At 35.8% G+C, this 15591-nt stretch overlaps 3 protein-coding genes across 4 annotated transcripts; 1 reads left to right on the top strand and 2 right to left on the bottom strand.

Annotated features, from left to right (window-relative positions):
* Positions 1 to 676: 676 nt before the first annotated feature.
* On the top strand, positions 677 to 4877 carry LOC125219943 (polyadenylate-binding protein RBP45-like). 2 transcript variants are annotated; one of them, XM_048122041.1, is made up of 7 exons: positions 677 to 1115; positions 1415 to 1883; positions 3598 to 3653; positions 3740 to 3870; positions 3965 to 4061; positions 4144 to 4335; positions 4621 to 4877. In XM_048122041.1, the coding sequence occupies exons 1-7, from the start codon at positions 774 to 776 to the stop codon at positions 4621 to 4623; spliced, it is 1290 nt and encodes a 429-aa protein (XP_047977998.1). In that variant the 5' UTR covers positions 677 to 773; the 3' UTR covers positions 4624 to 4877. The 2 variants fall into 2 exon arrangements, with proteins under 2 accessions (XP_047977998.1, XP_047978008.1); XM_048122051.1 differs by having other exon boundaries at positions 678 to 1115; positions 4150 to 4335.
* Positions 4878 to 5153: 276 nt separating this feature from the next.
* LOC125213540 (mediator of RNA polymerase II transcription subunit 21) lies at positions 5154 to 6617 on the bottom strand. The gene is made up of 4 exons (XM_048114146.1): positions 6264 to 6617; positions 5932 to 6009; positions 5793 to 5844; positions 5154 to 5528 (listed from the first exon to the last, which is right to left on the bottom strand). The coding sequence occupies exons 1-4, from the start codon at positions 6471 to 6473 to the stop codon at positions 5452 to 5454; spliced, it is 417 nt and encodes a 138-aa protein (XP_047970103.1). The 5' UTR covers positions 6474 to 6617; the 3' UTR covers positions 5154 to 5451.
* Positions 6618 to 9439: 2822 nt separating this feature from the next.
* On the bottom strand, positions 9440 to 11423 carry LOC125187946. The gene is made up of 3 exons (XM_048084667.1): positions 11297 to 11423; positions 10992 to 11069; positions 9440 to 10656 (listed from the first exon to the last, which is right to left on the bottom strand). The coding sequence occupies exon 3, from the start codon at positions 10616 to 10618 to the stop codon at positions 9563 to 9565; it is 1056 nt and encodes a 351-aa protein (XP_047940624.1). The 5' UTR covers positions 10619 to 10656; positions 10992 to 11069; positions 11297 to 11423; the 3' UTR covers positions 9440 to 9562.
* Positions 11424 to 15591: the final 4168 nt, after the last annotated feature.

Raw genomic sequence — 15591 nt, 5'->3', positions numbered from 1 at the left:
TGGCATTGTCATTTGTCACTATATATCCGACTTAGCAGTTGTTTTAACAAAAATTGTGCAAGTATTTATATGCAACAAAAAAGTGCAACAAACATATTTTTGAACCCATTAAATATCTGAGTTAGTAGCTGTTTTAACAAAAACACCATTGAGATTAATATGCATATTTTTAAAATCAAGCAGCAGTTGAAGCAAGATTATTATATAGTAATTAAAGAGAAAAATAAATACTAATGAGTTCATGGCAGCAATATTTCTTGCATGAATTAACAATTTTGATTATCCTAATTTCAAAATGAAATGTAAGCTAATCTCGTGACTGTTGCGGTTTCGTTATAATTAATTAAGGTTTAGACAACCAGTAAAAGAAAATAAAGAAAGGAAAAGGGAAAAACTGACATGATATATTCACTATTTGTGATACTCCTATAATTTAATCTACCTCTCAAATAATGCACATATCAACAATGGTATTTTAGTGATTACAACGATTCAACTACGATAGTTAAAATAAATCGAGTGTATTTTAATTTTTTAATTTTAATTTTAATTTTAATTTTAATTTTAATTTTTGCTAAATTAAGGAATGTGAAGGGGCAAGATTGATATTTTACGTGGTAAAATGAAGTAATTAATATTATAATGCTTATTTTTCCCAGACCGCATCTTTAAAATCTGTATATCGCCTCGCCGCTTACTTCCTTCTCTTCCATCCTCCTCCCAAATTACCCTAATTAGGGTTCCTCCCCACGATCTAATCCAAGCCTCCGACGATGATGCAGCCGGCTAGCTCCATGGTTCCTCCTCCCATGGCTCCTCCGCCGCAATACCAGCAGCAACCACCGCCGCAGCATCCGTCTCAGCAGTGGATGCCGCAGCAGCCGCAGTACCAGGTTCCTCCGCCGCAGCAACCTCCGGCCGCCGGGTACTACTATCAGCAAGCGCAAGGTCAGGCCCCCGCTGTTCCGCCGCAGCATCCGCAGCAGTACGCTGCGGCGCCGGCGGCTCAGCCCCAGGCGATTGCGGAGGATGGAATTCGGAGTCTGTGGATCGGAGATCTGCAATACTGGATGGACGAGCAGTATTTGTATAGCTGCTTTGGCACCGCTGGCGAGGTAAAGATGCGTAACTAGGATGTAAACGGTAGCTCTGTTTATATCCTTTCAAATTATTCCCTTTTTTTCACGTTTCTAGGCTGGATTGGTGGTGGTGTCATTTACTCGTAATTTTACATTGTGTGAAATGGCAAAACATTTAATTTATTCAATGTTAGGTTTTACTTATGTTATTGTGCAAAATCCTACTCAGCATAGGAAGTATTGCCTTGTACTGTAGCTTTCTAGCTGGATACATTTTTTTAGAGTTGTATGTTTCAACATTCATTAGATATCATTGAATCTCTTTATTTTTCTAGGTGGTCTCTGCTAAAGTTATCCGCAACAAGCAATCTGGTCAGTCAGAAGGTTATGGCTTCATTGAATTTTCTAGTCATGCTGCTGCGGAAAGGAACCTGCAGACATATAATGGCGCCCTAATGCCAAATGTTGAGCAAACCTTCAGATTGAATTGGGCATCCATGGGTGCTGGTGAAAAACGTGATGATGGTCCTGAGTACACAGTTTTTGTTGGAGATTTGGCATCTGATGTCACTGATTATATGCTTCAAGAAACATTTAGAGCAAATTATCCTTCAGTAAAAGGGGCGAAGGTTGTAACAGATAGAGTCACAGGGCGCACAAAGGGCTATGGATTTGTGAGGTTTGGTGATGAAAGTGAACAGATGCGTGCCATGACTGAGATGAATGGAAGGTTCTGTTCCAATAGGCCCATGCGAATTGGCCCAGCTGCTAACAAACAAAAAGTTGGCGGCGGTCAGACCAAAGGTATCCATAATTCTGAAGCTTTTGTATGGCTCTAGATCATCAAGCCAAATTGCACCCACTCTTGCTGTTACCTTTTCACTCTCATGCTATGATTCTTTGTTTTCAAGTTGGCAGTTCCCATGCATTGGTGGCTATTTTGTTTCGGATTATTTGGAGTATAGATGTCTCTTTGTTGAGCAATGCTATTAAGTTGCTTTGTTTGATTTCTTGAAGATAAGCAGGGCTCACAGACGTCATTTCCTTCCAGTATTTAAAAGTTTTAGGTTATGAAGTATTAAAACATGCATAATCTCATAAAAAACTCCGGTTGTCTCAAAGCAGGGTTTCAGGAGGCTCTATCATATAAGGGCCTGGAGCCAATATCAGCTGAAATGATAACCCTTTTAGTGCCTGGTTTTGTGTAGGTCAGTTTTATTTTATGTTTTTACTTTTTGGTTCCTTCAGGCATTAATTTTGCTACAAATTTCAATTTCATTCCTCCAGCAGTCATTTTACTTCCAAGCTCCCAGTCAAATTACTTTTTTATCAAAGCCTTCTTTTGATTTACAATTTTAGTTACAGCCGCACTAATTACTCTTAATCTCCATGCACCACTTTCCTTTGTGCCATTAGATGATTATTAGATCTTTTTTTTTCTTCTGGTCCTGCTATTTTCCAAGCACTTATAGCTGTGGCTACTCCTGTTAAAAAAGGCTCGCCATGGGGAGTGGGCGATGATCTGAGGTCAGAGAAACTGCTTACAGTACGCAGATTTCAGTGGTTTGTGCAGCAACAAATACTTTAATACTTTATACAATTGGCTTAGTTATCTTCTCGCTTGGTTCAGTTGCTTTTATTTTACAATTTTTCGTCTTTTTGTGGTCCAAATCTGACACCATTAGGAGGAAAGGTTACAAAGTTCTTTCTTTAACAGTTCCATTGTCAGCAAAATATGTTGCTATATTGTTGCACAAATCCCAGATATAGCTAAAGATTTTTTATTTCTCATGAAATATATAATAAACATAAGCATATTAATTGTTGGGGCTATGAAGATAGTTTTCCAACTTCGGGGCGGGGTGTAGTATTGCTTGCGTTGGTGCTCTAACAATACAATCTATGTTGATGATTCATTATTTCATCATGGTGCTTATGGTTATGTGGAATTTGTATGGACTCCAAATTCATCTTTATTGCGTATTCTTTCTCACCTTCTCCATCTGTTGCAATGTGTCCATGTTTTCTGCATAAGCTATCTCCCTAATTGTTTTTTCTCTCCATGTCTTGTTTTCCTTTAAACTGTGTAGTGTAATAATACATATTGCTTGATTCTTTTCACAATCTTCATTATCAGTGTAACTATCACCATCTCTAAGAGATTTACTGTTCTCGACTTTTTTGCCCTTCTATTCTGTCCATATTCAATCACGTTAATCCATTTTCTGCAATTTCATCAAAAAGAGCAAATAAGGGTATTCACAGGATAAGTATAACCAAATGCGTCATTCAATCCTGATTTCCACTCAGAGTTGACATTGAATGCACCTTAAAAGTAGAATTAACGTGTGTTTGTTATATCTGGAATGGGTGTAGTGACTGTTCACTTTGTTTTGCTATTTGATTTTACATATCTACTAGACTACTAGTTGATATAATGCATTAAGGGAAGACATCACTGTTGCTCTGCTCCCTTCTCTGACGCAATTTTCCCCTATTACTCGTTTTGAAAATGCAGCTGCATACCAGACTTCACAAGGAACTCCAAGTGAGGATGATCCAACTAACACCACTGTTAGTATATTTGGACAAGATTGATTTATATTATATTCTTCCTCTGCAAAAAAAAGTTCTTAAGTTTTTTTATTCTTTCCGCACAGATCTTTATTGGGAATTTGGACCCCAATGTTAACGACGAGCTTCTAAGGCAGGTGTTTGGACAACATGGGCAGTTGCTCCATGTAAAGATACCTGTAGGCAAACGATGTGGTTTTGTCCAATATGCTGAGAGGTAAATTGAGAACTTCCTGGCTGTTTCTTCTATCGGTTAATTGTCACAGATTCAAGGGTTCCAGCCTTCTCATATATTATATACATAATAACAGAAGCTGTGCTGAAGAGGCACTTCGTGTGCTAAATGGGACACCGTTGGGAGGACAGAGTATTCGTCTTTCATGGGGACGTAGCCCTTCAAACAAACAGGTTAATTCCACCTGGTTTTCTCATTTAAATATCCTAGGTTCATCTTTCTACTGACAGAACTCTCATCAATCTAAACTTCCAGCCTCAGGTTGACCCGAACCAGTGGAGTGGTAGTGGTAGTGGTAGTGGTAGCGGGTATTATGGATATGCTCCTGGATATGAAACCTACGGATATGCTCCAGCAGCACAGGATCCAAATATGTACTATGCAGGATATCCTGGATATGCGAACTACCCACCACAACAGCAACAGCAGATGATGCAACAACCACAGGTGCATATGTTAAAAATTTAAGTACTAACCTAGATGAGGTTTTTTCCATCATTTTAGTTGCCCTTCTCAGCTTCTACTTTTTGGAGGGTCTATCATAATTATTGTTTAATTTATTTCCAATTTTGTCACTTTTTGGTGCTGAGTCAAAAACCTATGCTCGCTTTTCTGAGAAATTGTATTAAGGAAGTCTGGGCTCAAAGCATCATGTGATCTTGTCATTTTCTTGTAAATTCCTACTTGTTATTTTTTTCCATTTTGAATTGATTGAGATTTTCCTCTCTGCAGTGATCTGTGTTAATCAAAGGATGCACGCAGCTTCTGGATGCAGCAGCAGCAGTGGAGATTATCAAAGATGGCTGTTGGTTAAGTGTGATTATAGCAGTTACCGAATATGTTCAAGACTCCTTTCGGCTAGATAGTGTTTTCGACTGGATGAGTAGTTGATCTTAATTTGGCTCTGTTTTTCTTCAAACTTGTTTCCCTCTTTTGTAATCTGATCGGATTTATCTCTTTCTTAATTTCATGTCTATTTTGTGCCTGCATTAAGTCTGTTATTTGATTTGATCAGTCCTGCATTCTGTTTATGACTATGCTACGGGATAACTGTGATATTTTCATCTCAGATTAAGAAAAATTAAAACTTTAATGAAGTTACCTGCACGATAGAGGTTGATCAAGTAATTATTTTCTACCCTTCATAGCAAACAAACACAAAATGGTCAATCCAAGTCGTCCTTGTTTTAGTGAATCATTTAATTTACATTGATTTTGATTTTCAATAGTTTGTACTTGCTCAATAAGTGAGACAATTCTACAAGTGAGAGCATAAAATCCTTACACTTGCAATAAAAGCAACCCAAATCTCTACATGACATATCCATATATTAGAAACATGGACAAAGTGGAGTAATTAATAACAAGGCCTCAATTGTGTCCCATTGGGGCACATGTTCATGGATGATAACACCCTATTCCTAAAGTATCAAGCACTAAGCTGTTAAAGATAATCCTGAGATAAAATTTCATGCCATGTCAGCCAATTTCAGAGAAGTAAAGACTCCATGGGCTTGGCCGTCAAACCAATTATCCTCAATAAAATACCACTACCCTTTTACTTCAGTCTGGCTTCTTTAAGTTCAAGCAGTTATCCACTGCTTGGCCATACAACTCCTGGACTTGCCTAAGCTCCTTTTCTGCAACATTATTTATATTCTTGATTTCAGATTCAGCATCCAGTATTTGAAGAAGTAAAACCAATCCATTAATAGAACATATGCATATGCAGGCAAAGCACAACTTTGTACCCCATACAGGACAACCAAGTTCATGAACACCCTGAACTAGACTAACTGTAATTGATGCGATGGAAGCGAATAATGGAGACATATTTTATGTCTTGAGAAACAGCAGGTTAACGCTAAACCTTAAATCTTGACATCAACTAGTAAGGATCTTACCTGCAGCTTCCAGTTGCTTTTGAAGCTCCTGCCCAATGTCATCATTTTCAGCCTGTAAGCGATTCTTCCAATTAGTATGGCTTAAGTCTAGTGGGATGGTGTGGTGATTTGCACATTCGACCCTTAAAATTATTCGTACCTGGAGTTCTGCTATTCTTTGTAGCTGAGCTTCTTCACCACCCTCAGCTAATGGAAGTGCAGCAACCAAAGCATCAAACTGTGAAAGTAAGCAGACTTGAGATAAAAGGGATTTAATGATGAGACTAAGAGAGTTAAACCAAAAGATTCATCACTTAAGAAGCTTATGCCCCTTTCTAATGGCAGTGAAATTCTCTAAAACCCTAACCCTAGATCCTCTCTCTTCTTACTTGATCACTAATTATTGAATTCCTATCTGAGCACATTACTTCAAACCCTAATTGAAGCAGACGATTTAGCCAATTGAGCAATGTGAATAGAGGCAAAAGAAACCTGTTTGGCTGCTTTGACCAATTCAGCGCTAAGAAGCTTTGGCTGTTCGGCGAGATTAACGGAGTCGTCGACAGGGGGATTAGCGGGAGGCTCCGGGTAATTAGGCGAAAGCTGAACCGGCGGCGCGTCCCTTTGAAGCGTGCCAAATGTGTTGAAGGCGAGTGATGCGACGGTGTTGACCTGCTCTTGCAACTGAGATATTATATCCATCTTTTCCTCCGATTAGACTCAAAATCCGATCTTGATTATAAATTTTTGTGGACGAGCTGAGAAAAGATTCGGAATTGGGTCCAAGCGGCGGACTCAATTGTGGTTGTGTTTCGGAATGATGGCGGTGAGGGGCAGCGGAGGGAGGAGAAAATAGTTAAATATTTGAAAAAATAAAAAAATAATTTAGGAAAGTAAAATAATTCTAATAATTCTAATAATACTTCATCCTCGTTATAAAAAAAAAGAAATAAATACTAGCACGCTTTTGTCATTTTGTCGGCCTCTAGTTAATTACTCCCTCCGTTCCCGATTAAAAGTCACACTTTGACCGAATACGAATTTTAAGAAATGTAAATAAAAAGGGGTTGAAAAAGTTAGTGGAATGTAGGACCAACTTGTTTATATTGGTTTTATAAGAGCATCCACTATGGTAAATAGGCAAGCCATAGGCTATAGCCTGTTTCTTCTCCCGCCACATCATCTAGCACTAAAATTCTTCCTGTCACATCATCAGGACAAGCAATAGACTAGCCACATCATCAGCACTATTAAAAAAACAATTAAATTTACGGAATTAAACACAAAATACGGAATTAAATTTCGACACATATACTGGAAAAATTCGTTAATTTTATTTAAATAAAAAAAAAGTACATTAACTAAAATTTAATGTACAGGAAAAAAGTACATTAATTTTATTTAGGACACATATACGGGAAAAATCGCATATATATAGTGTTTCGAAAATTTAATAATAAAAAAAATTTGCGCTGGTCGATCGCTCGCCGATCACCAGCCTACAATGGCGGCGAGCGCATCGGCCAGCGCCCGAGAATCGGCGAGCGCTCGCCGAAATTCTCGGCGATTCCGCGCTCGCCGGTTGCAATGGTTCGGCGAGTGGACCGGCTAGCGCCGGGTATCGGCTAACTGGTCGCTCGCCTATTACTGTGGATGCTCTAATAAAATGTGAGTGAATTGAGTTAGTGGACTGTGGGACCTACTACCATTTATGGTAAAAATGAAGTGTGACTCTTAACGAGAGATTTCGGAATATGGGGCTCAATTCGCTGACCTTTCGAGATTAGAGATTAAATTCGTTGACCTTTCAGAATATAGGCTCGAGGCATGCGAATTTTTCAGAATAAGGGTTTTCACACTTTTTATATTTATTCTCTTCCTTTTTTCTTATTATTTTCCTCCCAATAATTATAATTGACCAAACTATCCTTCAATTCAATTTTTATTAAATTCATCTTCTCCAAATCCAACCAGATTATGCGCTCAACTATTCATCCCGAGTTCGTCGATAGTGGCGATGAACTCCAAATGGAGATTATTGGGAGAAACATAAATGCTACAAGGGCTGAATAATGCACTAAATTTTCCCATTTTTTTTGTTCTTTTTAAAGGTATGTGAACGTATCTGTTGGCTTTCTATCCATATTTGTGGAGTACAATTTTAAAAGCTGCAATGGATGAGTGATTCAATATTCTCCCAATGTCCATTATAATGAAATACGTGTAGTGCTTGATCATATATTTCAAACATGGATGTTGGGATTTAGAGGGATGATATATAATTAAATTATCAGTTTAAAAATATATTATAGAATTATCAAAGTGGCTGATTTTTCAGAAATTCAAAAGAGGAAATGATATGTGATATGAGAATTTCGACTGAATTTTAAGGTTGGAGGACATAATCTGATTGGAATGCAGAAGATGGATTTTTTTAAAAATTGAATTAAAGGATAGTTTGGTCAATTTATAATTATTGGGAGGAAAATAATAAGAAAAAAGGAAGAGAACAAATATAAAAGAGTGAAAACCCTTATTCTGAAAAATTCGCATACCTCGAGCCTATATTCTGAAAGGTCAACGAATTTAAACTCTAATCTCGAAAGGTCAACGAATTGAGCCCCATATTCCGAAATCTCTCGACTCTCATAATTGGGGACGAACCGAAATAGAAAAGTGTGACTCTTAATCGGGGACGGAGGGAGTAATTTATTTTTATTTTTGATAAAAAAAATTTTAACTTCATTAATAATGTTTTAATATTTTTACTTTTTATATTTCTTCTATTTTATTAATTTACTTTAAAACACGTGTTATTTTCAACTTCTCTTTTTTGTGCGATAGGTGTAATTTTTATGTGGTAGTATTATAGATTCAAAAGGAAAACTGAATTTTAGATCTATTTGAAGAAATATGAATGCTCAATTGTAAATACATTTATCATATTGAACTATGGATCACGAATCTTATAAGATGAAGTTTGACGAATCAAAAGAGATATCAAAATAACAACCAATAGATTGAAGATTGATAATCAACTACAGTATATTTTATATTTGTATGTGGAAATTTAGTTATTTAGAAAAACAAAAATACAAAAGGTGTTTAGATGTCTCTCAAGTACATAAGTAGATTTTGAAGGACTGTTAAAAGAAGTGTTGTTCCTACTGATGATGTTGATTGAGATTGTTTGTCCTTCATCATATATGTGTTCGATATTTTGTGATAATAAGCCCGTAATTACTAAATTTGAAGACTCGCTTCAAGATGATTGAACCAAATATGTTGTGGTGGATAAAACTTTATTAATGAGTAAATACTCCTAGAAGTTAGAGTAGTAGAGTTGTCATCTAACATGATTTGATAAGAGGATAAAACTATGAACTTAATAATTTTTCAAAATTTTTGAACAAGTATTAGCCGTGTAGAAATGATGGAACAAAATCAAAATAATCCAAGTGAGCAAAATTGAGCAAAATCAAAATCAAAATCAAAATTAATAGGCATAAACTTCTTCTATATACATATTCTTTGATTCAATGGATGCAAAGATTCCATATTTTAACAAATGTTGCATGCCCTTCAGTTGATATGTTCATAAGCATATTCTTTGTGTCACTATTTATCTTTTTAATTTCCTAGCTAATTATACACGAATCCAAGTCCAATGATCCAAATCGACTCCCTTATGAATGAATGTCGAAATTAATAAAAAAAAATTAACAATACTAACACTAAATTATAATAAATAAAAAAAAGCAACTAATCCAACAGTTGAAAAAAAAACTAGTTTAATTATTGGTGTGGGTTTGCTGCATGATCATGAAATCCATATCCCCAATCCTCGCCGGCGACGCCGCGCTGTTCATCGCCTCCCCACCGCCAAACACCTCCCCACTCCCCACCATTCTCGACTGCGCCTCCGTCTGCGGGCTCGGCGGCGACTTCGGCTTCTCCATCATGAACTCCAGCGGCTCCCCTATCAGATCCGGCGGCAGCAGCAGCGGATTCCCCGCCACCAGCGCCTGATGGAATCCGATGCTAGGGTTTTTCATCCCGCTCAGCACCGAATTGTACACCTCCGCCATCTGCTTCTCCTTCTGCGCCGCGAATCCCAAATCCAGCTTCAGATTCGGACTCTCCTGGTGATTGCTGAACATATTCTCCTGGAAATTCACATCCTGGAACAGATTCGTCTGCCTCACCTGCGGCAATTCCACGCCGCCGCCGTGGCACATCTGCAGATTCGGCGGCGGAGCTTCGTGATTCGCCGCCGAATCGCCGTTGTTTGGTAAATTACTCTTCGATCCTCCGCCTGGTGACGTGGACACCTCGAATGCCTGCATCACTTCGTCTTCCTCCACCATTCTCAGGTTTCCGGCGACGTTATAGGCGGTTTTGCCTTCGTCGGGGTTGGTGGGGGCTTGGGGGGGCAAGGGGTTAGGGATTTGGATTTCTCTTCTCTGGTGCATTTTGGCGTGCGGAGCGACGTCGTTTGAGGAGGTCAAAGTGACGACGTTTCGCGGCTGGAATACGAGGCCGCGGAAGGGGGTGAGGTTGTTGCCGATTCGGATGGAGATGAGGTATCCGGCGTCGAAGGAGCCCTCCACCACGCCGTAGACCGCGGACCCCACCATTGCGTCGTCGGCGATGCTGGGGTTCTTGTCGGGATCTGCTTGTGGTGCTGGTGCCGGAGGGGTCGGGTAGATGGATTGATTGGCGGCGTGGTTTCTCACGAGGGTTGAGTATTCCGGTGAGGGTAACGTGGATGCGCTGCAGACGTTGCTGTCCTTGCGCGGTCGGCCGCGCTTGCGCTTGGCCCTCATTGCGATCGGAACGTCCTCCATTGTTGATACGTATAACCAACTGTTACTCAAACTTCCCGCTTCACCCGTAAAACAAAGAATGTTTCTAACTTTAAAAATCATATGTGGACGTCATTGCTGATGAATTAAACAATGCTGTCTACTCTTAAAGTCAACAATACCGTTTCATTGAAAAATATGAACAATATATATTCGAGAACAATAAGGAACTTAAACATAATAAGTACAATGCATGAGATTAAGCATGAAAAAAATATGTTCATGAAAGAAAAATTCTAAATTTCTCTCCCAAATAGATAAATTTTATAGTGATTTGGGGTTCTAAATCAAGTTAATGTTTGGCATGATAAAAAAAAATACTTTAACATGATTCTAATAGCGATTAAATTATCACCTCAAATATGAGATAACACTCAGGGTCGATTGAATCTGATCGAAGCCTCTTGGCAAAAGAAAGGTGCTTCTCACCTCTCTACATACAAAATCAAACTCATATACTCAGTGATTGGATAACGTCACAATTCAGTTCAACAACAACAATAATCATAATAAATTGAACATCATAATCACTAGTTTCCACAATGTGCAATAATTGAAGTGACTTATTTATTGGATCAAATGATTTCAAAATGTATCAAATAAACGTAATATAGTATACATAAAATCAAGAATCAAAAGCATAAAAGAATCAGCACCTACCTCTGTTAAGGCTTCGAGATAAGGGATAAAAATGATGAGGTAGCCTGAAATTATATCTCTGCGTATCACTTTCTGTTGCTAAAACGATATTGAAGAATGATAAAAAAGATGGCAATAATAAAGAAAATAGGAAAAAAATAGAAAATATTTAAATGTGCTAAGAATGTGTGTTTCTGTTATACAAATCTGTGAATCAATCTACGCCAATAAAAGAATTATGGAATAGAAAAGGTAAACAAGGGAAGGAGAAGAATAAAACACCGCAAATTTCATTTTAGTTGCATGTTTTTAGCAACCAAGTAGAATGGGCTTCAATCTAAATCACTAATTAATAGCGCAAACATGACCTATGTGTTTGTATGGTCCAAAATCTCGATGGTTAGCACTAGGCCTTCGGGCTAAAATAGAGACATGTAGGTGATGGCGATCGTAATTTTATATATTAGTACTATATTTGTCAATTGTGCAAGTAGGATAATATGGTTTGATTAAAATATTTGGTAATATATGATCGTAACTTTTAATTTAACTAATTTTTATAATTATTTAATTGGTCAATAGTTCAAGTAATGATGTTGGGCAAGCTGAAACCCGAACTTTTAGAATTGGAGTTGAATTTATAATCCGATACCCGCTCGATTAACACACAATCCGAATAAAGTTGATTCAAAACCGCTAGACTGACTCAATTGGCATTACTACATATAATCATTAACACTCTCTCCGTCCCACGAGAATATGCATCATTTCCTTTTTAGTTCCCACAAGAATATTCATTTTTCAATTTTAGAAACTCTTTTATTTTTAAGAACGTCTCCAAGGGGAGAGGTAAATGGAGAGATAAACTAATATAACTACTATATTTACCTTTTTTCATGAAAAATCATTCTCCAAGGGAAGAGACATTTGAGAAGGTATTATACATTTTCTCATTTTGAAGAGGTATCATTAGAGCATCTCCAACAAGAAAGGGTAAATAAAAGAGGTATATCATCTATATACCTCATCAAAAAGTGAAATATACCCTTCCAAAAAGAAACATACTTCAAAGGAAAAAGGTACTCCCTCCGTCCGCGAATAGGAGCCCCGATTCATAATTACCATAAATGGTAAAGAGACCTCACATTCCACCAACTCATTCCACTCACATATCATTTAAAACTAATATATCTAAGTGGGACTCATATTTCACTAACTTTCTTCCACCCACTTTTCTTAACATTTATTAAAACTCGTGCCGGAAAGGGATGAGACTTCTAGTTGCGGACGGAGGGAGTATATTGAAAGGTAAATGATTTTTTAAACATAAAATTATAGTACAAAATGCATTAAAAAATATAAAATATGATACCTTCTCAAATACCTTTTCCATTGGAGAATGATTTTTCATGAAAAGAAAGCAAATGTGGTAGTTATAAAATTTTACATCTCCATTTACCTCTTCCCTTGGAGATGCTTTTACATCTCCATTAATGGAGAGGTAAAATCTTATAACTACCATATTTGCCTTCTTTCCATGCGAAATCATTATCCAGGGGGAAAAGTATTTGAGAAGGTATTATACTTTATGTTTTTTAATGCATTTTGTACTATTATTTTATTTTAAAAAAATAAATTACCTTTCAATATACATTTTTTCCTTTGGAATATGTTAATTTTCAGAAGGGTATATTTCACTTTTTATAAATACATGATATACCTTTTCTCATTGGAGATGCTCTAAGAGCAACTCCAAGGGGAGAAGGTAAATGGAAAGGGTATATTATGTTTATACCTTCTCAAAAAATGCCATATACATTTCTTAAAAGAGTGAATTACATAAATGGTACCTGATCTTTCACTTTTGCACGCAAATGGTACATGATCTATATTTTATATCGTTTTTGGTACCCAGTGACAAAAATAACCCTAGGTACCAAACTTGTGATTATTTTGTTATGGAAGATATTTTTGGAAATTTCCATTCAATAGTAAGTGTACCAAACATGTGATTATTTTTTTCTTCATTTCTTATTTCTTTTTTTCTTCTTTAGTTTCTCCTTCTTTCTTTTTTCTTCATTTTCTTCTTTCTTTTTATTATTTTATCTTCCTTTCTTCTTTCTTTTTCTCATTAGTTTATGTTTCCTCTTTTTCCTTTTCTCTTCTTTTTCTTCTTTCTTTTTAGTGTTTTATACATACATCTAATTGCATTCATAATATAAATCAAGAACAAAACACCTAATTAAATTAATACTCATTTTATGGTTGAAACACCTAACTAAAAATATTCAACTCTTAATATCATTATGAATATAATTCACAATTTTAAATTTTTATTAAGATTATATTGATTAGTTATTAATTTAATGTAAAATAATAATAATAATAATAATAATTATTATTATTATTATTATTATTATTATATAATATTGTGTGATTCCTAATTTAAATAATTATATTATTGTTATTTCTTAATTACAACTAGTTTTAGTATTATAACAATAATATTTTTAATAATTAAATATAATTATAAATATAATTATAATTAAGTATATTTGAATGATATTAAAAATTAAATTAATTATTAATTTATAACATTAAAATAATAATTTTAATATTGATTAATAATAATAGTATAAAGAGTGAGAAGAATGAGTGAAGAAATATAATATCACTCTTGGTATTTCGTTTTGTATGCCTAAAATAACCTTAATAATACAAATGGAAATATGTACTCCCTCCGTCCCGGATTAGGAGTAACTTATTGTTATGGCTCGGGTCTTAAGAAAGAGTTGAAGTGTGTAATAAATGAAGTGAGATGGTAGAGTGTGTAATAAATGAAGTACTCCCTCCGTCCCAGATTAAGAGTCACTTTTTGCCATAAAAGTCCGTCCCAGTTTAAAAGTCACTTTTAGAATTTTCCATATTTGGTCATGCAACTTTACCCCATTCTTCATCAAAATTACATAAAAATGCCCTTATCTACATTAAAATAAATCAAAACAAAAATCAAAAGTCAAAAGGGACCCACCTTCAACCAACTCCACCATCTCACTTCATTTATTACACACTCTACCATCTCACTTCGTTTATTACACACTCCACTATCTCACTCATTTATTACACATTTCAACTCTTTCTTAAAACCCGAACCATAACAATAAGTGACTCCAAATATGGGACGGAAGGAGTAAGTTGGTTGAAAGTGGGTCCCTTTTGACCTTTTGGGGTAGGTTAAGTTTTTTATTTTTGTTTTAGTTTATTTTTATGTAGATAATGGCATTTTGATGTACTCCCTCTGTTCCCTCATAGTTAAGTCATTTTTCTATTTCGGGAAGTTCCCTCATAGTTGAGTCATTTCTATATATAGTAACTTTTTTCTCTTTCTTACTTTACTCTCTCTTACTTCATTCTCTCTACTTTATTCACTTTTTACTTTATTCTCTCTACCTTTTTCTCTTTCTTACTTTTTTTATCTATTTATTTAACAATACTCAACATTCCTTTCTTAAACTCCGTGCCGAAAAGTTTCGCCTCAACTATGAGGGGACGGAGGGAGTAATTTTGATGAACAATGGGGTAAAATTATATGACCAAATAAGGAAAATTCTAAATGTGACTCTTAAACTGGGACGGACTTTTATGGCAAAAAGTAACTCTTAATCTGGGACGAAGGGAGTATTTGTTTAGAGGGCATTTTGGGGTCAAAATTGCATCAGGTACCAAAAACGTGATTTATAGGTACCAAAAACGATATAAAATAAAGATCAGGTACCATTTATGTGCGAAAGTGAAAGATAAGGTACCATTTATGTAGTTCACTCTTCTTAAAATCAATCAACTACAAGGATAAAAGGTATATAGAAAGGTATATCATTTAAAAAAATAAAATAATAGTACAAAAGCATTAAAAACACAAAGTGTAATACCTTCTCAAATACCTTCTCCCTTGGGGAATAATTTTTTATGAAAAGAAAGTAAATGTGATGGTTATATGATTTTACCTCTCCATCAATGGAGAGGTAAAGATACATTTTCAAAATGAAAAAAAGGTATAATACCTTCTCAAATACCTCTCTCCTTGGAAAATGATTTTTCATGATGATGATGGAGGGGTAAAGATACCTCTTCAAAATGGAAAAAGATATAATACCTTCCCAAATACCTCTCCCCTTGGAGAATGATTTTTTATGAAGAAAAGGTAAATATGGTAGTTATATTAGTTTACCTCTCCATTTACTTCTCCCATTGGAGATACTCTAATGAGGTGGGACCAATTCTTCACTGATAATATTTTAATTACTTTTTCTTTTTAC

Source organism: Salvia hispanica, chromosome 1 (assembly GCF_023119035.1).
Source record: "Salvia hispanica cultivar TCC Black 2014 chromosome 1, UniMelb_Shisp_WGS_1.0, whole genome shotgun sequence".
In the NCBI taxonomy this organism is placed as follows: domain Eukaryota; kingdom Viridiplantae; phylum Streptophyta; class Magnoliopsida; order Lamiales; family Lamiaceae; genus Salvia; species Salvia hispanica.
The sequence above is the reverse complement of the archived record's forward strand: the minus strand, read 5'-3'. Positions and strand labels throughout refer to the sequence as shown.